Below are 24,475 nucleotides of genomic sequence, written 5' to 3'. Positions count from 1 at the left end.
GAGAAGGCCAACTTTAATCCGTATGTAATTCGATCCATTATCAAATATCTCGAAATGTCCCGGTGTAGCCTTTGCGCACGCACCGCCAACATTGCCCGAAGCCTGGCATTTGTTCACATTGCCTGTGGTCTAAGACAGCAGTCCTCACACACACAACACAACACAACTCACAGCCCACAGCCAGTCAGGGAACACACCTTAAAGTAGTCTCAGCCGCCGGGCAAGAGGCGGCACGGAGCGTGTGTCCCACATAGCTGTGTGTGCTCACTTACACCCCGGGCTCGGAGTAAGTGAGTGAGTGAGTGAGTGAGGTGCAAAGGGAAGCCTTGTTTGACAGGGGAGCTTCCAGGTGCGGACTGCCAGTGTGTGTGTGTGGGTGTGGGAGGGGGGGGGGGCGGTGTGGGTGTGTGTGGGGTGTGGGTGTGTGTGGGGGTGTGTGTGTGTGTGTGGGTGGGTGTGGGAGGGGGGGGTGTGTGTGGGTGTGTGTGTGTGTGTGGGTGGGGTGTGTGTGTGGGGTGTGTGTGGGTGTGTGTGTGTGTGTGGGTGGTGTGTGTGTGTGTGTGTGGGTGTGTGTGGGGTGTGGATGTGTGGGTGTGTGTGGGTGTGTGTGGGGGTTGGGTTGGGGGTGTGTGTGTGTGTGTGTGTGGGTGGGTGGGTGTGTGTGTGTGGGTGTGTGTGGGGGTTGGGTTGGGGGTGTGTGTGTGTGTGTGTGGGTGTGTGTGGGGGTGGGTGTGTGTGTGGGTGGGTGTGTGTGTGTGGGTGTGTGTGTGTGTGTGTGTGTGTGTGTGTGGGGTGGGTGTGTGTGTGTGGGGGTGGGGGTGGGTGGGTGTGTGTGTGTGTGTGTGGGGGTGGGGGTGTGTGTGGGGGTGGGTGTGTGTGTGTGGGGGTGTGTGTGGGTGTGGTGTGTGTGTGTGTGGGTGGGGGTGGGGGTGTGTGTGTGGGTGTGTGTGGGGGGTGTGTGGGTGTGTGTGGGGGTGGGGGTGTGTGTGTGTGTGTGTGGGGGTGGGGGACGACAGGTTCCCAGCTAGCCTGGGTGAATCTCCTCTGTCTAACATTCCCCTGCAGGTTCAAACTTCACTTGATGGAAAAGTACGGGGAGAAATCTCACTTGGTGGTGGAGAAGTCGCCCAATAACTATTCGCTGTCGCAAGCAAGGTAAGATCTGCACCTTCAGCATCCGCGGGGGGCTGGGCTGGGCTGGGCTGGGGTGGGGTGGGCTGGGCTGGGCTGACCCTGTCCAGCGGGACCTTGTGTCCACTGGCAGCGAGCCGGTCGGTGTGTGAGCCGGCAAAGTGCTCCTCTGCTGGGCTCTGCGCTCTGGGTCAACTCTGCCCCTGGGGACAGTCCATGGTTCCCACTTGCAAGTTTTATTTGACGGCGGCGCTCACGCTGCGAGATGCACTGTGCTTCTCACCGCCTCCCTTTTAACTTTCTTTTACAAAAGCAAAACGAAGGCAGAGACAGAGAGTGGCCAAAGCACAACCAGCTGGAGGGGCTGAGCGGGTCGGGCAGCATCTGTGGAGGGAACGATCAGGCGGTCTTTCGGGTCAGAAAGCTTTTCAGACTGATTGTGGAAAGTGGAAACAGAGTCGTGACAAAGTCGGGAATTCACTGGAGTTTAGAAGGAGGATAGGGGATCTTATAGAGACGTATACAATTATAAAAGGACTGGACAAGCTAGATGCAGGAAAAATGTTCCCGATGTTGGGGGAGTCCAGAACCAGGGGCCACAGTCTAAGAATAAAGGGGAGGCCATTTAAAACTGAGATGAGAAGGAACTTTTTCACCCAGAGAGTTGTGAATTTGTGGAATTCTCTGGCACAGAGGGCAGTGGAGGCCGATTCACTGGATGGATTTAAGAGAGAGTTAGATAGAGAGAGTTAGTTAGATAGTTAGATAGGGGCTAGTGGAATCAAGGGATATGGGGAGAAGGCAGGCACAGGTTACTGATTGTGGATCATCAGCCATGATCACAATGAATGGCGGTGCTGGCTCGAAGAGCCGAATGGCCTCCTCCTGCACCTATTTTCTATGTTTCTATGGATCTGATTTGACAGAGGGCAGTGGAGGCCAATTCACTGGATGAATTTAAAAGAAATTTAGATAGAGTTCTAGGGGCTAGCGGAATGAAGGGATATGGGGATAAGGTTACTGGCATTTTGGGACATGGTTCACACATTCCATAATTTCCCCAATGGCTTCCACCATCTCCTGTGGTTGAAAATGAAGATGCTTTGGTCGCCCAGCACCTCGTTCTCTGGATGGAGGTTTGGGGTGGATTTTGTGCTTCCCTGGTCTAGTGCCAGACGTGTGCTCTCTGTGGTCTAACCATCTGAACAACGGCGTGATATTGGCTTGGGGAGGTGGGCATTGACACTGGGTCTCCCAGCCTGCCTGCAGATTTGAGAATTTAGAGGATATTGCTCTGTTGCTATTCAAGTTCATAAGTGATAGAAGCAGAATCAGGCCATTCGGCCCATCTAGTCTACTCCGCCATTCAATCATGGCTGATCTATCTCTCCCTCCCAACCCCATTCTCCTGCCTTCTGCCCATAACCCCTGACACCGGTACTAATCAAGAATCTAAACTGGCTTTACCTTGCACATTATTCCCTTATCATGTATCTATACACCGTAAATGGTTTGATTGTAATCATGTATTGTCTTTCTGCTGACTGGTTAGCACGCAACAAAAGCTTTTCACTGTACCTAGGTAGATGTAACAATAAACTAAACTGAACTGAACTAAAACTATCCATGGACGTGGCCTCCACGGCCGTCTGTGGCAATGTATTCCACAGATTCACCATCCTCTGACTAAAGACATTCTTTCTCATCTGCTTTCTAAAGGTACATCCTTTTATTCTGATGCTATGGCCTCTGGAATGGGTGACGTTTCGGGTCGAGATCCTTCTTCAGTCTGAAGAAGGGTCTCGACCCGAAACATCACCCATTCTTACTCTCCAGAGATGCTGCCTGACCCGCTGAGTTACTCCAGCATTTAGTGTCTACCTTCGATGATTCTGTGTCTAATTCAAATCAATGGGATTGCTCTCCCTACTGCTGTGATATTGTGCGCCAGACATGATGTATCCACACCCTCATTTCAGCATGAGCTCGGCCCCTAGAGTGGAGTAAAAGGTCAATTGACAATAGACAAAATACATTAGACAATAGCTGCAGGAGTAGGCCATTCAGTCATTCAGCACATTCAATGTGATCATGGCTGAACATCCACAATCAGTACCCCGTTCCTGCCTTCTCCCCATACCCCCTGACTCCGCTATTAAGAGCTCTATCTAGCTCTCTCTTGAAAGCATCCAGAGAATTGGCCTCCACTGCCTTCTGAGGCAGAAAATTCCACAGATTTATAACTCTCTGAGTAAAAAAGCTTTTCCTCATCTCCTACCCCTTATTCTTAAACTGTGGCCCCTGGTTCTGGATCAGATGTCACCTGATTCCTGCGGTTCAGGTGGAAGTCACAGGTGAGTTTATGGAGGGTAACCAACAGTTTTGTGCAGAACTGCCGACCAAAGCTAATTGCACTGAGCCACGCTGTAAGAACCTTGGCTCCTGTTGTGCCTCTGTGAAACAAGCAGCAAAGGAACAGCACACGTGTTCTTTCATGTGTGAGAAAAGGCCATCTGCTCAGTCCGCCCGCATGGCAGAAGTTTTATCAAAATTGTTGTTGACTCATTAAACTTGAAACCAATACCTAAGGCGATGGTGAATGGCTGTTTCACGAGATCTTATACCATGGGGGCTACTTTGCAATAAAAAGAAAAAATGCTGGAAACACTCAGCAGGACAAACAGTGTCCGTGGAAAGAGAAACAATTAACATGTCACGCCTGGAACCCTTTTAGAGTTTAGAATACAGCGCAGAAATAGGTCCTTCAGCCCACCGAGTCCACGCCTGCCCCCTGGTTCCGACATCAACACCCCCACAAATTCCCACTGCCACTATCATCCTACACACTAGGGACAATTACAATCTGTATCAAAGCCAATTAACTTACAAACCTCTACGTCTTTGGAGTGCGGGTGGAAACTGGAGCACCTGGTGAAAACCCATGCGGGTCCCTGCCATTGCTGCCAGCTTCTGCTTCCAGGGACCTGGAGGGAGAGGCGATCAATGGTTCCCCGCCTGGGTCTGAGTCAAAAGGGTAATTCGTTACCAACCTGTGCCCTCCCACAGATGGTCACCTCAGCCACGCACGTCAGACGCAGGGAAAAGCCTGCCCCCTGGTTCCGACATCAACACCCCCACAAATTCCCACTGCCACTACAACAGCAAGACGTTTGAGCAGAGGCAAAATGAGCGGAAGCAAGCTCAGAGGAGGCTGGCTGTCGCCCTGGTCATCTGCATCTTCTTCATGATCGGAGAGGTGATCGGTGAGTACTCTTGTCACCACAGTGTCTTTCATTCCTGGCTCTCGGCAGCTCCGGGCTCCTGAGAAGGGGATAGTGCCTCGTGAATCCAACTGTTTCCTTCCTGCTATCAAGGTGGGGATCTCCTAACCTCAGGAGGGAGGAGATTCACAGTCTGCCACCAAATGAGGTTGCACGTTTGCCATGTGCCCGGCCTGGCCACTTTCCCAACCGTAAAGCCAACGAGGCCCAGATCAAATTTGCAATGCCAACTGATGACCTACTGCAGCTTGCTCATTGTAAAGCTGCAGTATGTTACAGAGAGAGGGAGGGAGCATGAAGTCACAGAGGAACTCAAGCCTCGGGATGAGAACGTTAGAAGTGAATTGTCATGCAGCGACCCAGCCTTGGCCATTCGATACAGCAATGTTCTGCAAGCGCGCATGTCAGTGGTTGAACTTGGATGGACACAAGTTTGTGGAGGGTGAAAGATGTGAAGCTTTCCTAGCAAACTGGAATATTGGAACAATCAGGTTGTATTTGTTGTAGATGGGTGTCCATCGGATTAGGTCATTGGACTTGCTCTAAAATCGTACTTCAAAATACTTTCCCCCGTAAAGCACTGGAAGTATGAGCTCACTATGCTGCATGAAGGGAAATGGGATCTAGGGTAACAATGGAACATTTCATATTAGCTTTGATGATAGGAAAACCTCCAGAAACAATAGGGACTGTGTTAGAAGTCACGGACAGATATGGATTGATTTCATGAAGCCAGCATGGATTTCATGGAGATAAGTCTTCTCCAATTAAGTTGATCAGATTTTTATAAAATTAAAAAAGGAAAACGTAATGAGGTGGTATACACCGATCATCCAAAACATTATGACCACTGATAGGCGAAGTGAATAACATTGATTATCTTGTTACAATGGCACCTGTCAAGGGGTGGGATATATTAGGCAGCAAGTGAACAGTCAGTTCTTGAAGTTGATGTGTTGGATGCAGGAGAAATGGGCAGGAGTAAAGACCTGAGCAACTTTGTCAAGGGCCAAATTGTTATGGCCAGACGACTGGGTCAGAGCATCTCTGAAACGGCAAGGCTTGTGGGGTGCTCCCGGTCAGCAGTGGTGAGTACCTACCGACAGTGGTCCGAGGAGGGACAAACCACAAACCGGCGACAGACAGGGTGTTGGGCGCTCAAGGCTCATCGATGCGCGAGGGCAACGAAGGCTATCCCGTCGGGTCCGAACCGTCAGAAGGTCGACTGTGGCACAAGTCACAGAAAATGTTAATGGTGGTCACGGGAGGAATGTGTCACAATACACAGTGCATCGCACCCTGCTGCGTATGGGGCTGCACACGGAGGACCAACAGCATATTAGGCAGGTGGTCATAATGTTTTGGCTCAGCAAGTCATAATGTTTTGGCTGATCGGTGTATATGGACCTTCTAAATACATTTGATAAGATGTTGCATAATAGGCTTGACTTCAAGTCTTTGAAGGCCATGGAATACGACGGCTGTAGAGAATTGTCTAAATAATAGGAAATAGTGATTAATGGTGAGAGTTGTTTATTAGCCTGAAGGGCAGATTACAGGGGAATTTCCAAGGGGTTTGTAATAGGGCTTGTCTTAATATGCAGAATTGATTTGGACTTCGGTATACAGGGCACAATTTCCAAATCTGTAGCCGACACCAAACTGAGAGGTGTAGTAAATATTGATGTGCACACTAATGCGCTTTAAGGAAACATAGACAGACTGATGGAATGGCCAGGTGAGTGGCAGGTGAGTGGCAGGTGAGTGGCAGGTGAGTGGCAGGTGAGTGGCAGGTGAGTGGCAGGTGGAATTTAATGCTGAGAAAAGCAATGCATTATATTTTAGGGAGATGGATAAGAAAAGGCAATGTAAACTGGAGTTCTGAAAAGGTGCAGAGAGATGGTGTGGGGTGGGGGGGGGGGGGGAGGGGAGGGCATATTAGTGCATGGCTAGTTAAAAGAGCCAAGGCAGCTTGAGAAAGTAGTTAAGTAGCACATTGAATCATGGGTTCTATAAATAGAAGCACAGCGAACAAGAGTATAAAAGCCATTGTGAACCTTCATAAAACAATGCATTAATCACAATGTGCATGTTGTCTGCAAGTCTTGATGTCAGGCTTTTGGGAAGATGTAGACACAAAATGCTGGAGTAACTCAGCGGGTCAGGCAGCATCTCTGGAGACAAGGAATGGGTGACGTTTAGGATCGAGAGCCTTCTTCAGACTGATGTCAAGGGAGGGGGCGGGACAAAGAGAGGATGTAGTTGGAGACAGGAAGACTAGTGGGAGAACTGGGAAGGGGAGGGGATAGAGAGTGGAAGCAGGGACTACCTGGTTAGGGAAGTTAATGTTCATACCGCTGGGGTGTAAACTGCCCAAGCAAAATATGAGGTGCTGTTCCTCCAATTTGCGCTGGGCCTCACTCTGACAATGGAGGGGGCCCAGGACAGAAAGGTCAGATTAGGAATGGGAGGGGGAGTTGAAGTGCTGAGCCACCAGGAGATCAGGTTGGTTAAGACGGACTGAGCGGAGGTGTTGAGCGAAGCGATCGCCGAGCCTGCGTTTCGTCTCGCCGATGTAGAGAAGTTGACATCTGGAACAGCGGATACAATAGATGAGGTTGGAGGAGGTGCAGATGAACGTCTGCCTCACCTGGAAAGACTGTTTGGGTCCTTGGATGGAGTTGAGGGGGGAGGTAAAGGGACAGGTGTGGCAGACCATGCAGGGCGTAGAAGAGATTTATCAATATGATTTTTGTGATAAAGGATCTTGGACTTGTGGATAGACTGGAGAGTTTGTAGCAGGATTTTGACTTTAATCTGATCAATACTTAATTGGAGGGAACTGCTCACTCAGCAAGAGATATCAGATACGCATGATAGTGGAGGGATGGACACTGGTCATGGTGAATTGAAGCCAAATGTCCTGAGTTTATAGGTGGATCCTAATGCTGTGCTTTCAGATAATGTTCCTGGTGTAATATGGTCATTGTGTCTGCCTATTCCAGCATCCATGAAAAGACTACAATTCTGTGCAAGTTTGTTATTTGAATTGTTTCCGTTTTGATAGCTGTGCCTTCACCTCACCATTTTCCTCACCCCTCTTAGCCCACTCCAAAAATTCCATGGCTTTGGTCAACCTTTTGGTAATCACCTTATGTGGTTTGATGTTACATTTAATTTTCTAATATGTCTGTAAAACAACATGTAATGTTTCTCTACATGTGAGGTGTAGAAATGTAAGGTGTTGCATGTTGCATCTTGGGAAGTCTAACATGGACAGGACCTATAAAGTGAATGGTAGGGCTCTGGGGAGTGTTGAGCAGAGGGATCTAGTAGTGCAGGTGCATGGTTCCTTGAAGGTGGAGTCGCAGGTAGATAGGGTGGTCAAAAAGGCATTTGGCACATTGGCCATCATCAGTCAGAGTATTGAGTGTAGAAGTTGGGAGGTCACGTTGCAGTTGTATAAGACATTGGTGAGGTCACATTGAGAGTATTGTGTTCAGTTCTGGGCACCATGTTATGGAAAAGATGTCAAGCTGGAAAGGGTACAGAAAAATATTTACAAGGATGTTTGCAGGACTAGAGGGTCTGGGCTATAGGAAGAAGTTGAATAGGCTGGGTAATCTTATCAAGGTGTATAAAATCATGAGAAGAATAGATCGGGTAGATGCACAGAGTCTCCTGCCCAGCGGAGGTGAATTGTGGAGCAGGGGGACATAGGGTTAAGGTGAATGGGAAAAGATTTAATAGGTATCTGAGCGGTAACTCTTTCACACAAAGAGTGGTGGGAGTATGGAACCAGATGCCAGAGGAGGTAGTTGAGGCTGGGACTATCCCAATGTTTAAGAAACAGTTAGACAAGTACATGGATAGGACAGGTTTGGAGGGATATGGACCAAACACGGTCAGGTGGGATGAGCGTTGTTGGGCCATGTTGACTGGTGTGGGCAAGTTGGGTCTGAAGGGCATGTTTACACACCGTATCACTCTTTGATTCAATGACTCTACATTGAAGTGTAGTAAAGAGTGAATAAAATAACATCATATATCCGGGTAATGTATTCAGTAACTGAGTTAAGTTGTGATGATGTTTGTTGGGCCCATGTGAAACATGACATTCTTTGTCGAGCCTTAGCTTTTCTTTCTCTGAGGTGGATATCTGGCGAGTAGTTTGGCAGTGATGACAGATGCAGCACATCTTCTCGCTGATGTCACGAGTTTTCTCATTAGCTTGGGCTCATTGTGGTTATCGTCACGGCCAGCCACCAAGAAGTTGAATTTTGGATGGTACAGAGCAGGTAGGAGTTTCGATAATATTAAAAGTTTCCCTCTTACTTCAACATAAGTATCTGTAACATTGAAAAACGATAACAATTTCTGTTTTGAAATCTAGCAAATGATAATGGTGCAATTACATTTTAGCTTGTGCTTTTCCAAAATGCATCCACTGGCTCTAATTTTAAATGTATCAAATTGGTTTAGCTTAACTGCTCATTGCATCAGCGTATCTGAATTTATTTATTTTTGCTTTGTGAAGTGATTTGACACATGTTTATCCGGGAGAATGCAAAACTGATCTTTGACGTTTTGTTTGTCATGAGGGGAAGCTCTTGGGCAATTTTAATTCATTAATTTTTAGTGTAATGGCAACTTCAATCCTTTTCCAATAAAGTCCTTTCCAATCGCCTTACATCACAGAGGGTAGGAGTCAATGATCTTCACGCAGAGCCCCAGCAGAGAGATCTTAAAGACGTTTCAGTTTAATTAGTCGTTTATTGAAGTAGTAATACAAACAGAATCTGTATCTATCCGAACTTTTCTCTCTTCGCAGATCCGGTAAGAACTATATCTCACCATGGCTCCCTGTGTCTGACCCTCCTGCCTCTGCCTTTCCAGTTATGGCATCTAGTTCTGGCTCCCCCCAGTCCATTATGTCCATATATGTATTCATCCCACGACAGCCCCCAAGTGTCCAAAAATAATATAGCAAGATACAAAATACAAGATACAAAATATGCTAAAACAGCTAATAAACACAGATGGCTTATATTAACAAAGTGCTGGAGTAACTCAGCAGGACGGGCTGCCCGACCTGCTGAGTTACTCCAGCACTTTGTGAATAAATACCTTCGATTTACCAGCATCTGCAGTTATTTTCTTATACTTCTTAAACAGAAATGGCTCCTACATTTAGTTATTTCTTCCTTTTTTAGGTTTGTGCTGTTTATTATTTAATTACAGTGAGGACTGTCAGTTGGGTTTTTTAGTGTGACCAAGAGTCTAGCTGGCCAACCAATAAAATTTCTGTTGTTTCAATGTACAGACATTTAACTGATTCCAACGTAAATTCTTGCCTATTTTGTTTTACTAGAAATTCTTGGAGCACTCTTCTCAGTGATCATAACTTGGCTTCTAACAGGAATCCTGGTCTACCTGGCTTGTGAACGCTTCATCAATGTTGATTATGAGATTAACGGATTGGTCATGGTTATAACATCTGCCTGTGCTGTGGTAGCCAACATAATGCAAGTTAACATTTGAAACTCTTCCGGTATTTCTTCCCACATGCCATTGTTTAAATAAATCAACCTTTGCAGCAATTACTTCTTGGTTTAAAACTGTGCTGATCAGAATTAGCATTACCCTCCTCCTCCCCTGCCCCCCAATCAATACCCACCCCCCTCCCTCTCACCCCCCTCCTTCACAGTGGTAGCAAACCTCAGACAAGACATCAATGGGGATAGTACAGTGAGCCTCAGTGTCGTTCAGTTAAAAGAAGGAAGGCTTCCATTCATTTTACTCCTTTCACAACCTAACCCTAACCCTAACCCTAACCCTTCCTGCAACCTCAAACCCAGGCACACACCTGCGTGGATGGGCAGCTTTCCTTATGGAAATCAAGGTCGTGTTCCTCTCAGACGTCTAGCCTCATATTCAAGGTGGAAACCCTGCTCTTTTCTGCTACACCTCATGGTTTTTTGTTCGTTGCTGCATTCGTTAGATCACCCAAATCCCATACTGGAGGAAAAAAACGTAATCTACTCTTAATTCAGTCTAATGCGCACAGAGACTTGCCTCAATGCAAGCTTCCCTGTTGTAGAGGCATCAATAGACTCAGGATATGTGGTGTTACTCAGAGACTGTACCAGAGATCTTCGGCCAGGAGCAAGTGGCCAAAGCATGCCCCTTGCACAACAAGCAAGCCTCCAGCCTATCCAGGTCCATCCGGCCCCTGCAAGCCTCATCTCATCTCATTCCCTACACATCCAATCACCCCTGTAGTTGAACAACTGCCACGTAGTGTGATGTGCCTTTTGAAGATTGTAGCAGCCAGAGGTTTACCCTGCTGAAAATGTCGTGTGACATTGCACTCAGAAACCCAACAATACTGTTCCAGGATTTAATATCTAGATATTTATGGAACATTTATAGGCAACATCAGAATAACCCATAAACACCTTCACTAAAGCAATCTCCAGGCTCTGATTTGTACACAGTGCTCTCATCAAAGCCCTGTATAATTGCCAGTCCCCTTTGCAATAAAGCTGAGTCTTATCATTTTGTCTTTGCATTTGCATGGTGTGCCTGCATATTAATTTTTAATATGATTAATTGACGAGGACATACAAATTCCTCAAAATCCATCTCTATCAGTCTCACCATGGAAGCATTGTCCTGCTTTTCCATTCTTCCTACAATAGATTTGTTACCTAGCAAATTCTGACATTAGCATTGCCTGCATTCAAAGCCCAGAGGCAAATGTGATCATTCTTAATAAGCCTCTGACAATCAAGATGTCCACTTTCTCTGCATTACTATTAGAAAAGTTAATGGCAGATTTTCAGCAATTTGTCACAGGTCATCGATTAGGCACAAAATGCTGGAGTAACTCAGCGGGACAGGCAGCATCTCTGGAGAGAAGGAATGGGTGTTTCGGGTCGAGACTCTTCAGACTGAGAGTCAGGGGAGAGGGAGACATAGAGATATGGAAGGGTAAGGTGTGAAAACACAGATCAAAGGGGACGATGCTCAAGGAAATGTAGAATGGTACATTGTTAGCTAAGGGGAAGGTGACAATGAGGCATACAATCAGTCATATTTAATCAGGAGGGCAATGAAACTTGTCGGAGAACAAGGATAGGGGAGGGAAAGACAGAGAGGGAAAGCAAGGGTTACTTGACGTTAGAGAAATCAATATTCATACCACGGTTGCAGGGGAAGGTACTTGGGGAGGGGGTGGTTTGGGTGGGAAGGGATGAGTTAACCAGGTAGTTACGGAGGGAACGGTCTCTGCGGAAAGCGGAAAGGGGTGGAGATGGGAAGATGTGGCTCGTGGTAGGATCCCGTTGGAGGTGGCAGAAATGTCATGATGCAAGTTCTCTGTCCAATAACCAGTGCATCATCCCTGATATATTATAAAATCAAGTTGAGAATGTTGGATTGCTGAAGGTTAGGCAGCATCTGTGGAGAGGGAAGCAGACTTAATGTTTCAGGTCATTGGTGACCGGCTTCCAACATTGTTTTGTTTTTATTTTGGATATGCAAATTCTGTAGTTCTCTAGACTTTGAGGTCATTCTAGGTAGTGTGGCTGCTATTTGCTCTACAATCTAATTATCTGACCATGATTTGTTGTGGGAGCTTGCTGTGCAAAAAATGTTACTTGTACAATGAGAAAAATACTTAAGGGACAAAGGATTCAGTTTGAATATTGGTCCTTTTAACAGCACTCTCTCGTGAGAAGTAAGGGCTGGCTTTTCTGTGAGTTTAATAATACAACCTGTCTATTGGTCATCTTAACAAGATTGAAAATCAAACTGGATTTAGTATTGCACCATTGTTTCGCACAAAAGAAACAGAAAATATACACCAGCCTACACAAAAAAAACCCATACATAGAACAAAATATTCTTGTGAATATTTCAGGAAGCAAACTCTCAAGATCAGTCAATATTAATGAGGAGTCAACAATAGGATCACTATAGCTGGCTCTGCTTTTGGACGGAGAAATAAAGTGAAGAAGAATCAGCCTAAAGATCAAGCTGAAGGTGTATGGTGGTGGTGTCACGCCCACCTTACTCTACGGTTGTGAGTCCTGAACACTTTAAGGCAGACATGCCCCGCAGCTCAACCACTTCCACACGTCCTGTCTGCGTGGTGAACTTCACATCAAGTGGCAAGTTTCAGGACGCACAGATTCTGATCCAAACAAACCTTCCCAGCATTTACACATTGTTGAAAGAATCACAGATCAGGTGGGCCGAACATGTCAGAAGATTGTCTGATGACAGAATACCACAGCTACTCCTTTATGGAGAGATGGCTGGGGGTGGACAGATAAAGACTCTAAGAAGATCCTTGGAGCGTTCCAACATTGACATGAACATGGGGAAATAATCGGCATTAGATCATCCTGTTTTGCATACCCACATAAAACGTGGTGCTTGCTCATATGAGAAATCTAGAATGAAGGAAGCAAAGAGGAAAGAGAATCTCAAACATCAAGAACCATTGGTGCTCCAGCACTCCTGCAACTGTCATGGGTGTGAAAGGAACCTTCAAGCCCCATCTCCCTGCACATCCCAACACCATAGACGAGATGTCATGGTCTTATTTAAGAATGAGCGATGATCATCAACAACAAAAAACTGTTCATTAAACTGGAGTAACTCAGCGGGTCTGGCAATATCTGTGAAATACATGGATAGGTGACGTTTTGGGTTGGGACCCGTCTTCAGACAGTGTGGACATAAAACTGTTACTGTCATTTGGAGAAGGCTATTGACTGAGGAAATGTGATGCATCTCATGAAAATCTGACTAAAACATCAGGATTCAAATTTCCCTCTGGACACCAAGCCATACATACACAGGCACAACATTGCTCTACTCCATGTTAAAGATGACTTTTCAACTGCACAGCTCTGGTTGAGTTGGGAGAAAGAATTTCTCGTCTGGGTTTTCTGTCCTGTAAGATTTTCCAGATGGTTTTCCTGATATGAAAGCAGTCCCTAATGAGAGATTCAGTAGAAGGGGTCTATATTTTTTGGAATTTACTGTAGAAGCATGCATGGTAATTTTGTTTGAATGCATAATGCAGTAAGTGGACTCGAAGAGTGGGCTCGAGGAGATGCATTGCCCCTCAGGTAGGGATTTTAGAACATAGTTTATAGTTGTGGGAAATGGGGTTGACCATTTAGGACTTAGTTTGGAGGGAACAGCTCTTCACATGCTTTGTTAAGAATGTTTAGCATTTTCCAGACTACAGAGTTGTATATGTTCAGCCATTGAGAATATTCAAGACTGAGACCAATAGACCAATAGACCAATAGATTCCCATATCCCCTAATTAATAGAAATTAGGGGATATGGGAAAGTGTGAATTTAATGAATGGCAGAACAATTGCAAGCAACCACAAAGCCTTAACTGCTTAATGTCTAATGCAGTTATTTTATCTTTGGCAGAATGGGGTTGGTACTTCATCAACGTGTCAGTGGCCACAGTCACGGTTCGATCCATCTTCACCAATCAATGGAAGTTAACCACAGTCATCGGCCAAATGCCAGCATTAGAGCTGCGTTCATTCATGTGGTGGGAGACTTCTTGCAAAGCATTAGTGTGTTAATCAGTGCACTGGTAGTTCTCTTCAAGGTTAGTTACCAATCTATTATTTGTTTATAATTCCGAATGAGCGAAACGTCTTGATTTCCACTTTATTTTGTCATATTTTATCATGCTAAGAAGGCGGGCAATTTACAAATTGCAGCTTGGATTAGCTGGAGGATAGCTGCATGTGAGTCGTACTGAAACTATCTCTTTCCAAACTATACCGTATGTTTATGATTGTACTGAAGGGGAGAATGATTTATTTCTGCCGCTTCAAAGTTTTGCATTTCTATTTAGAAAAGTGACATTTCAAAGCAAGTTTGCAATACAGCCTGTCAATCGAATCCATTTATGTGAAGCCAGATACGTTTGCTAATGGACTAGATATTTTATTGTCATTTAATGTGCTTTTCAAGTGTTCAACATCTCAAACATCGCCGCAAAATACGAGACAAACAAAAGCAGCAGACCAGACTTGGAATGCCTTCCTAGTTTTACATTCAACTAGACCAAGTGGACCCATTGGGCCCAAACCTCTCCTGCATTGGTGCAGCACCCTCTCCTCCTCCACTCCCCCCTCCCCTCCCCCCACACCCCTCTCCCTCTCCCTCTCCTCTCCCCCCCTCTCCCCTCCCCCCCACTCCATCCCCCTCAACCCCCCTTATCCCCCCTTCTCCTCCCTCCCCTCACTCCATCCCCTAGGAGATAGATTTAAACTTCAAAATGTGAATAACTTAAAAAATATAACACCGATTTCAATGAAACGTCTTCCATTAGCACCAAAGGGACGACGGTGAGTAAGGTGGGCCTAAAATTGTCACGCTACCGTGTACTGTTTTGGCTGTAGTTCAGGAACAAACAAACAAACAAACGAGAGTTTTAGTATACAGATGGAACTAGATACATGAACCCTACGGAGCCCGACAACTACAACAGAAGATGAAGTTTCTTTAAAACCTAGTCCAAACATCATTCTTTTCTCATTATTCTCTTTCACTCACTCTTTGATTAATTTGCAGACTCAATAACTCACTCACCACTGATGTATTTGTTTCCATATATATATCACAATGAAACATAATTAGCACTGTTCACTATGTGAGTTATGTTTCAGCTGATGATTCTCATTCATGGTTCAAACGTATCTTCTAAACTGTTGTAGGCACACCTAAATAATATATAGATCTAAGAGGCACACACGACTTTGCTCCAGGCACTGCAACTCTAGCAGGCATCAATACGGAGAATTTAGATATTCTGTTGAAGGTGTATGATGTACAGTAAATGTCGCCTACCATCATGCAGAACCTGGCGGACTGGTGCTCGGATAACAACCTGTCCCCAAATACCACCAAGACCAAGGAGCTGATCATCAACTTCCGTAGGTCACATAACGGGGAATACGCCCCGATCTCTATCAACGGGGACAGTGTGGAGAGAGTGTCCAGCTTCAAGTTTCTGGGCACTCACATTTCGGAGGACCTAACATGGTCCAATAACACTGCTGCGCTGGTCAAGAAGGCACAACAAAGACTGTTCTACCTAAGAACACTGAAAAAGTCTGGTCTACCCCAACAGCTCCTGACGACCTTCTACCGCTGCACCATAGAGAGCATCCTAACACATGGCATCCCTGTGTCAATAGTCAATCAATAGTCGTTTATTTGTTACATACACATAAATGTGTAGTAAAATGAAACATTACCCGCAGTTGAACAATAAGACCAATAAGATTAATCAATAAAAATGCAATAACACATACAATCACAACTAACACCAAACAAAAAGAAACATCCATCACAGTGAGTCTCCTCCAGTCCCTCCTCACTGTGGTGGAAGGCCAGAATGTCTTTTTCTCTTCCCTGCCGTCTTGTCCCGCGGTCAGGCTGTTGGAGTTGCCACGTCGGGGCGGTCGGGGCTCCCGATATTGAAGCCCCCGCTGGGCGGTGAAAAAAAAATCCCGCGGCCTATTTCAGGCCGCGCCGGATGGTGAAAGGTCCGCGGCGGGCCGACCCAAGCCCCACGATTCGGGGCGGGCGAAGACGCTGTCGCTGCCGCTGCCGGAGCCCCCGATGTCGGCCCCCATCCAGGGGCCTGCGGGCTTCCAACGTCCACGCGGCCCGCGCCGGAGCCTCCGGAGACGAGTCGCAGCCGTTCCCGCAGCATTCGCAGGCAGCCGGCGCCGCAGGTGGTGAGTCCGGGCCGTGGGCTCTGCGAACCAGAGACCCAGGTGGTCCCAGGTGCATGGCCGGTGGTAGGCCGCAACGGGAACGGAGACACGACACAGAAACAAAGGTAGCGTCTCCGTTCTGGAGAGAGAATGTTACAGTTACAGTTCCCGTTCCCTCCCCCCCCCCCCCCCACAAACATAACATACAACACTACATCATATTAAAACTACAATTCAGACAAAAACAACAAAAAACACAAAAGACAGACGGACTGCAGGCAAGCCGCAGCTGCGACGGCAGCGCTGGCTCCTTAGCTGCACGGAGGCAGAAAGGAAAGCTCTACAGCGGGTAGTCCATAGAGCTCAGAGGGCCATCGGAACACAGCTACCAGACTTGGAGGGCATCTACAACACACGATGCCTCAGAAAAGCCACCAGCATCCACAAAGACTCTTCACACCCCTGCAACAGTCTGTTCGAACTCCTTCCATCGGGCAGACGATACAAGGCCTTCTACGCCCGCACCTCCAGACTCAGGAACAGCTTCATCCCCAGGGCCATAGCTGCTATGAACCGGTCCTGCTGAGCCGGATGGTCACAACGCATAGATCAACTTGCACTTTACCCTGTCTAAAACTGTCACAATTGTTTCGTTGGGTTGCTGTTGTCTAAATTACTTAAATGATTGCATCATATGGGAGGCGCATTCCCAATCTCGTTGTACCCCTGGGTACAATGACAATAAAGATATATTGTATTGTATTGTATTGGTTGGATAGCTAGATTGTCCTCAAATGCAAATTCCTGCTATTCAGACCATATGTATCCTACATATTACATACAAGAGGCTGCAGCAAGTATCGAACACCTTACTCTGTCAAGGTCCTGTCATCCACATCTTTACCATGGTGAAGGATTATTCTACAGGAAGGATTGCTGCATGTTATAACTTCAGCATTATCAACTTCAGGCTGTTCTTTGCTTTATCAATTGCCTCTATCTGCTGGATAGCTATTTCTCCCAGTTCCTCTGTAATATGGCTGTTATTCTGCCTCCACTTACCTAATGACCAATTTAGTTTGGTTTACAAACACCCTCTGTGCAGTTGGATTTGGTGGAGGTGGTCTTGGAGGGGAGGATGCTCCTCAAACTGTGGAGCATCCTGGACAATGCAGCTCACCCCCTCCATGACACACTGGTCAACCTGAGGAGCACCTTCAGCAACGTGATCACGTGTGGCGGTGCCTAACGGCTGCGGCTCGCTGGCAGTCTGTTCGTCTTTTTTCCTTTTTTTTGTTGTGTGTCGGTGTTGGGATGGTTTTTGTTTTTGTTTTTTGGCTGTGTATGTGTGGGGGGGTGGGGTGGGGGGTGGTGGGGGAAACCTTTCCTTTTTAGGTCTCATCCTCACGGCGCGGGGCGCGGCTCGGCCGCGGGGCCTTCCATCACCCGGTGCGGCTCGGCCGCTCGACTTTACACCGCTGGTGCGGCTCGGCCGCGGGGCCTTCCATCGCCCGGTGCGGCTCGGCCGCGGGACTTAGCAGCGCACGGTACGGCCGCGGGGCCTTCCATCGCCCGGCTCAGCCGCGGGACGTTTCAGCGCCCGGTACGGCTCGGCTGCGGGGCCTTCCATCGCCCGGCTCGGCCGCGGGACTTTTCAGCGCCCGGTGCGGCTCGGCCGCGGGGACTTCCATCCCCTTGCGGGGACTGTGCGGGTCGGTCGGGGACGAGCTGTCTGTCCGTGGGCGTGGGGAAGAGAGTGGAAGTTTTGTTGCCTCCATCACAGTGAGGGGGTGTTTGGAGTCACTGTGATGGATGTTTGTGTTGGGGTCATGTGTCTTGTGTTCTTTTTTTTTTTTTTTGTGTGACTGCAATGTAATTTCGTTCGGTACCTCGGTACCGAATGACAAATAAAGCTCTGTATTCTGTATAACAGACTGGTCCCACCAAGATGCAGCACAGAACGCCACCGGAGATCCTTTTTCCCTGTGGCTATCAAACTGTACAACTCCTCCCCTTTCTGTCATGAGGTAGACTGACTCCCCTTCCACCCCCCCTCCCCACCCCAATCTTCGCACATCCCCAATCCTGGACTTTCCACTCGTCACTTTAATTTCATGTTTCATGGATCTTGCTGTGTTGTATGACTGTTGGCAGACCAATTTCCCTGCTAGGATAAATAAAGTTCTATCATATTGTATCGTATCTTATCGCATCTTTGTTCCAATGAGCCACATGTTGCAATCTAAACAATTAATTCAACTTCTTTTAGTTACCTTTATTTCGGTTGGTCTAATTTCCCATCATCTTTTCCCGGCACTTAAGGCCTTAGGTTGACCATCTTACAAACTTTCTGTATTTTCTTATGATTCCTGGAATCAGGTCAAAGTAGAGATCCATATTTGTTTACCCCTTGTATGATAACATACAAGGACGTGACGTGAGAGGACGCTGGCGTTGTTTGTTCGACGCTTCTCACCACTTCTCTGTTTGTATTAATTTTGCCGTTTTTGGAAAGATTTTCTCTGTTTGCATAAATCCCTCTGCTTGAACTAATCCTTCTGCTTGACCCTCCTGGTATCATCTGCCCAGCTCTTCCACCGCTGCCTCTGCACCCTTGGACTTCGCACCCTTGGACCTCTCACTCCTGTCTGTGCTCCTGTCTCTGCTGGCTTGGACTGCTCCCCTGTGGGTTACCTGACAGCTAGCGCTGCAGTCATCAACTCGCTAGTTGCTAACGCTAACGCTACCGCTAACGCTAACAACTGCCCGGCTACCTCCTCTGCCTGCACGTCCTCAGCTCCCTATTAACCCTCAGGCTGCTCAGCTTCCTCGATCCTCATAGGCCTTGCTCTGGATCAGCCTGTTGTGCCTGCTGTGACGTTTTGATCTCTCTGGGCTCTATGCTCCTTCGCTCCTGACTGGCATGGCACTGAAGTACTTGGCTGCGAGGCTGCTCCAGCTCAACAACCACTCCACTCCGACATGCATCTCTGCCATCATCAACCACGGACTTCTACGACGACCCAGATACATCCACAGAGGCTCCGGTCACAAGTTTGTTTACTCCCAGACCGGTCACTCCATCCCTGCACTCTGGTCAGCTGATCGGACTTCCACTCGTCCATTACATCATCACAATAATGCACACGAGCGTGCCCCCTGTCTACAAGCCCTGGCTAAATCACCCGTGTCCATCCACACCACACAAAGCAACATGAAGTTCACTCTGCTCAACATCCGGTCCCTCAACAATAAAAGCCACATTCTGAATGACTTCATCCTGGAAAATAAACTGGACTTCCTCTGTCTGACTGAAACCTGGCAACAACCTCTGGACTACCTCCCACTCAACCTCACTACACCCAACGGATACTCCTACATCAATAAACCACGCTCGGAGGGCCGAGGTGGTGGGATTGCCGTAATTCACCGACAGGACTTCAAGATCAGCCTCATCTCCATCTCATCTGCTCCTTCATTTGAACACCTGGCTTTCAAACTCTCTGGCCACACACAATTAGTCATGGCAGTTGTCTACCGCCCTCCCAAACCACACCCATCATTCCTTTCTGACTTTCTGACCCAGTTCTGTTCTCTCTCCCCCTCAATCCTCCTCCTCGGTGATTTCAACATCCATATGGACTCCACTGACTCCACAATAACCGCTGACTTCACTGAAATACTCAACTGCTTTAACCTCACTCAACACGTCAATTTTCCCACCCATAACCGTGGGCACATTCTGGACCTTGTCTGCTCCACTGGACTAAATCTACATCACCTCTCTGGCTCCGACCCCACCCTCTCTGATCACTTAGCCATCACCATGTCCGTCAACATTCCCACCCCAGCTCCAAGGCAAAAACGCAAAATCAACTTCCGTAAGCTGAACTCTGTTTCACCTACCTCGCTCTCATCCTCCCTCTCTGAAATAATGTCCGCCTCTCCCTTCGTTGACCTCCACAGCCCCTCTGACCTCACTGACTACTACAACCACACTCTCTCCTCCTGCCTCGACCAGCTTGCACCTATAAAAACCAAAACAGTTTCCTTCACCCACTCTGCTCCCTGGTTTACCCCTGAACTCCGCGTGATGAAAACTCATGCCCGCCAACTTGAAAGACTCCGCAACAAAACAGGTCTCACAATTCACTCCCAAGCCTACAAAGACCACCTGCAGCACTACAAAGATGCCCTCTCCCGTGCCCACACCACCTACTACTCTCAAATAATTCACTCTGGCTCCGGAAAACCAAAAACACTCTTCTCTACAATAAACAAACTCCTCAGCCCCCTGGACACCATCTCCCAATCATTCACAGTTGACAAATGCACCACTTTCCTTTCATTCTTCCAAAGCAAAATAGACAGCATCTACAACACCTTAACCACCAACGCACCTGCTCCCCCTCAAACCACCTGGCCCCCCTTATCCTGTCAACCCCTGCCTCAGTTCTCCCCAGTCTCCACCACCGACCTCTCTGACCTCTTCACAGGAATAAAAACTGCCACCTGCTCTCTGGACCCCATCTCCTCCAGCTTTGTCAAGGCCTGCCTTCCTGCTCTCTCTCCACTTATCACTGCAACAATAAACTCCTCCCTGTCCACTGGCATCGTCCCGCCATCCCTCAAAATCGCTGCTGTCACCCCCATTCTGAAAAAACCTGGTCTCAACCCTGACACCCCAAACAACTTCAGACCAATCTCCAACCTACCCTTTCTGTCCAAAGTTTTGGAACGTGCTGTAGCTTCCCAACTCAAACACCACCTCTCTACCAATAACCTGTATGAAACTTTCCAATCCGGATTCCGCTCCAACCACTGTACTGAAACTGCGCTCCTCAAAATCACAAACGACATTCTCCTCTCCTCCGACGCTGGCAACCTCAACATCATATATCATATCATATCATATATATACAGCCGGAAACAGGCCTTTTCGGCCCTCCAAGTCCGTGCCGCCCAGCGATCCCCGCACATTAACACTATCCTACACCCACTAGGGACAATTTTTACATTTACCCAGCCAATTAACCTACATACCTACATACCTACATCCTCATCCTACTTGACCTCAGCGCCGCCTTTGACACCATAAATCACTCCATTCTCCTCACCCGACTTGAAACCTCCTTTAACATCACCGGCACAGCCCTATCCTGGTTCAAATCTTCCCTCTCTGACAGACACCAGTTCATCTCCATTAACAACTGTAAATCCCCCACCGCTCCCCTCCCCCAAGGTGTCCCCCAAGGCTCAGTCCTTGGCCCCCTCCTCTTCATCCTCTACCTGTTCCCCCTTGGTCAATTAATCCGCCGTCATGGTCTCAACTTCCACTGCTTCGCCGATGATATCCAGCTCCTCATCTCCACCAAGTCAATCTCCCCCACCACACACTCTACACTGACAAACTGCATCACTGAAATAAAATCTTGGCTTCAATCAAATTTCCTCAAACTCAATTGCAACAAATCTGAAATCATCATCATTGGTCCAAAAACGCTCACCAAATCCACCCAAAACTTCATCCTCAATATTGATGGTCTCCCAGTATCCACCTCCCCTCACATCCGGAATCTTGGAATCATCTTTGATCAAACCCTCTCCTTCGACAAACACATCAAACACATCACAAAGACAGCCTTCTTCCACCTCAAAAACATTGCCCGTCTCCATCCATGCCTCTCCTCCACAGCTGCAGAAACCCTCATCCACGCCTTCATCACCTCCCGTCTGGACTACTGCAACAGCCTCCTCTATGGCGCACCCTCAAAAATCATCAGTAAACTTCAATACATTCAAAACTCCGCTGCCCGTCTACTCACCCACACCCCGATCCGTGACCATATCACCCCCGTCCTTTACAAACTCCACTGGCTCCCCATCCCCCAGAGAATCCAGTACAAAATCCTCCTCATGACCTACAAAGTCCTCCATAACCTGGCCCCATCCTACCTGACCGACCTCCTCCACAGGCACACTCCCACCTGCACCCTCCGCTCTGCTGCTGCCAATCTCCTATCCCCCCACATCCGGACCAAACTCAGATCCTGGGGGGACAGGGCTTTCTCCATCGCTGCTCCCACCCTATGGAACTCACTACCCCAAACCGTCAGAGACTCCTCCACACTCACCACATTCAAAACATCACTGAAGTCTCACCTATTCAGTACTGCCTTCAACCATTGAAGATCACCCCACCCTCTGTCTCCTTTCTCTGTTCGTTTACTTATTTATCTATTTATTCACTTCCCTATGTTCTCTAAATCCCTGTAAAGCGTCTTTGAGTATATGAAAAGCGCTATATAAATGTAATGTATTATTATTATTATTATTATAACATTTCTGAACAACAAAAGCAGTTAACATAACGTGATTCTTTTCAAAACTGTAAACAGTCGGGTTAGGTTGGTCTTCCTGATCTCCCGGTTGCCAAACTCTAACTCCCCCTCCCATTCCCACACTGACCTTTCTGTCATGGGCCCCTTCCATTGTCAGAGTGCGGCCAAACGCAAATTGGAGGAACAGCACCTCATATTTAGCTTGAACAGCTTACAACCCAATGGTATGAATATTGATTTCTTGAACTTCAAATAACCCTTGCGTTCCCCTCCCTCTCCATCCCTCCCCTGCCCAAGTCATTGTACTAGTTTCAGTCGTCTTGTTGACTTTCATTGTCTGTAACTTGTTTTCACCTCGCCCACAGCTACCAATGGCATGTTTCCTTTATCATCGTTACTTTTTTGCAAATCTATCATTCATTTGTTCTATGTCACTCTCTATATCACCGTCTATATCTCTCATTTCCCTTATCCCCTGACTCTCAGTCTGAAGAAGGGTCTTGACCTGAAACGTCACCCACTCCTTCTCTCCAGAGATGCTGCCTGTCAGCTTTGTGTGTCAATCTTTGGGTTGAGAATGTTGTTACATTGCATACATTGACTAAATAAACATTGGCAGTTCATGTGCATCCCGAATCACAGAAGTATCACCTGTCATCTGCAAAATCAATTTCAATTATTTAAATAGTAAATACACATTAGGCACCTTAACAATGATTGCTTTACAATCAACAATGAGTCCAATTCCTTCATTCTATTTCACTGTAATATTCTTAGCATTTACCACGGAGATTATAGAATGAGTATTTTTCAATGCCAGCTGCTGATAAATTTGGTATAAGCTGGCAAACATAGTTCTCCATTACACTTACACAGAAAATCATATTCCATAATCCAATGTGCCTGATCTCGTTTCTGATGCTTTAATAGTTATTTGTCCAATTCTACAATGTTCTGGTGGGTGTTTATAAAAATTTGAAATGGTAGTAAACATTATTTGATATGGTTTCTTTGCTAGCATGAGATACACATTATATATGCAGATGTACATACGCACTTGAGGTAATCTGAACTGTTGGGGATTTATCTAAATGTAGTTATGAGCAGTGCAGCAGTCATATCACCCCGCACCTTGTGCCATACTGATAATTAATAAGCTCACTTTTTAACCTGAATCCTCTAGATGCTAGAAAAATTACAAACATAGGTCAGGCATGCTTCCACAAGAAAGAGGAGACAATGAGAGGAGTTTTATTGTGGGACCAGGGGGCGTGGACCCGAAGAGAGAGAAAAGAAATGCAAAGCATGCAGTTTAAAATAGTTCGTAGTAATTAATGTTATACTTCTTGGATACATCTAGTACTCATCCTGAATTAACATTTCCCTTGTCTTTTCCAGCCCAAATACAAGATCGTTGACCCCATCTGCACGTTTATTTTCTCTCTGTTCGTGGTAGGAACAACTTTCAAAATTCTGCGCGATATTTTGCTAGTGCTAATGGAAGGTAATTCTTAGTTCAACCATTTTCATTTTGGTCCAATTGACATTTTAGTTACAGTAGCTACTTCAAATCTGAAGATAGACACAAAATGCTGGAGTAATTCAGCGGGACAGGCAGCATCTCTGGATAAAAGGAATGGGTGACGTTTTGGGTCAAGACCCTTCTTCAGAAGAGTCTTCAAAACGTCACCCATTCCTTCTCACCAGAGCTGCTGCCTGCCCCACTGTTACTCCAGCTTTTTGTGTCTATCTTCAGTTTCAAAGCTTTTCAAAGGTCTTTTATTGTCACGTGTACCAATTAAGGTACAATGATACTCGTATTACCATACAGCCATACTAAAAAAAGCAACAAGACACACAACTACATAAAAGTTAACATAAACACCCACCACAGCGGATTCCCCACATTCCTCACCGTGATGGAAGGCAATAAAGTCCAATCTCCTTC

General features: G+C 46.8%; 1 protein-coding gene across 1 annotated transcript in view; it reads left to right on the top strand.

The window, feature by feature from the left end:
* The first annotated feature begins 1,081 nt into the window (after positions 1–1,081).
* slc30a8 (solute carrier family 30 member 8) overlaps positions 1,082–24,475 on the top strand; it is a 30,651-nt gene continuing 7,257 nt past the window's right edge. The window contains exons 1-6 of the mRNA XM_078398472.1: positions 1,082–1,155; positions 4,198–4,394; positions 8,564–8,710; positions 9,784–9,937; positions 13,875–14,061; positions 23,926–24,031. Coding sequence (XP_078254598.1) covers positions 1,082–1,155; positions 4,198–4,394; positions 8,564–8,710; positions 9,784–9,937; positions 13,875–14,061; positions 23,926–24,031 — 865 coding nt within the window. The remainder of the gene's footprint in view (positions 1,156–4,197; positions 4,395–8,563; positions 8,711–9,783; positions 9,938–13,874; positions 14,062–23,925; positions 24,032–24,475) is intronic.

The sequence above is a fragment of the Rhinoraja longicauda genome, chromosome 4, assembly GCF_053455715.1.
Source record: "Rhinoraja longicauda isolate Sanriku21f chromosome 4, sRhiLon1.1, whole genome shotgun sequence".
NCBI lineage: Eukaryota > Metazoa > Chordata > Chondrichthyes > Rajiformes > Arhynchobatidae > Rhinoraja > Rhinoraja longicauda.
Note: the sequence above shows the minus strand (reverse complement) of the source record. Positions and strands in the feature narration are given on the sequence as shown.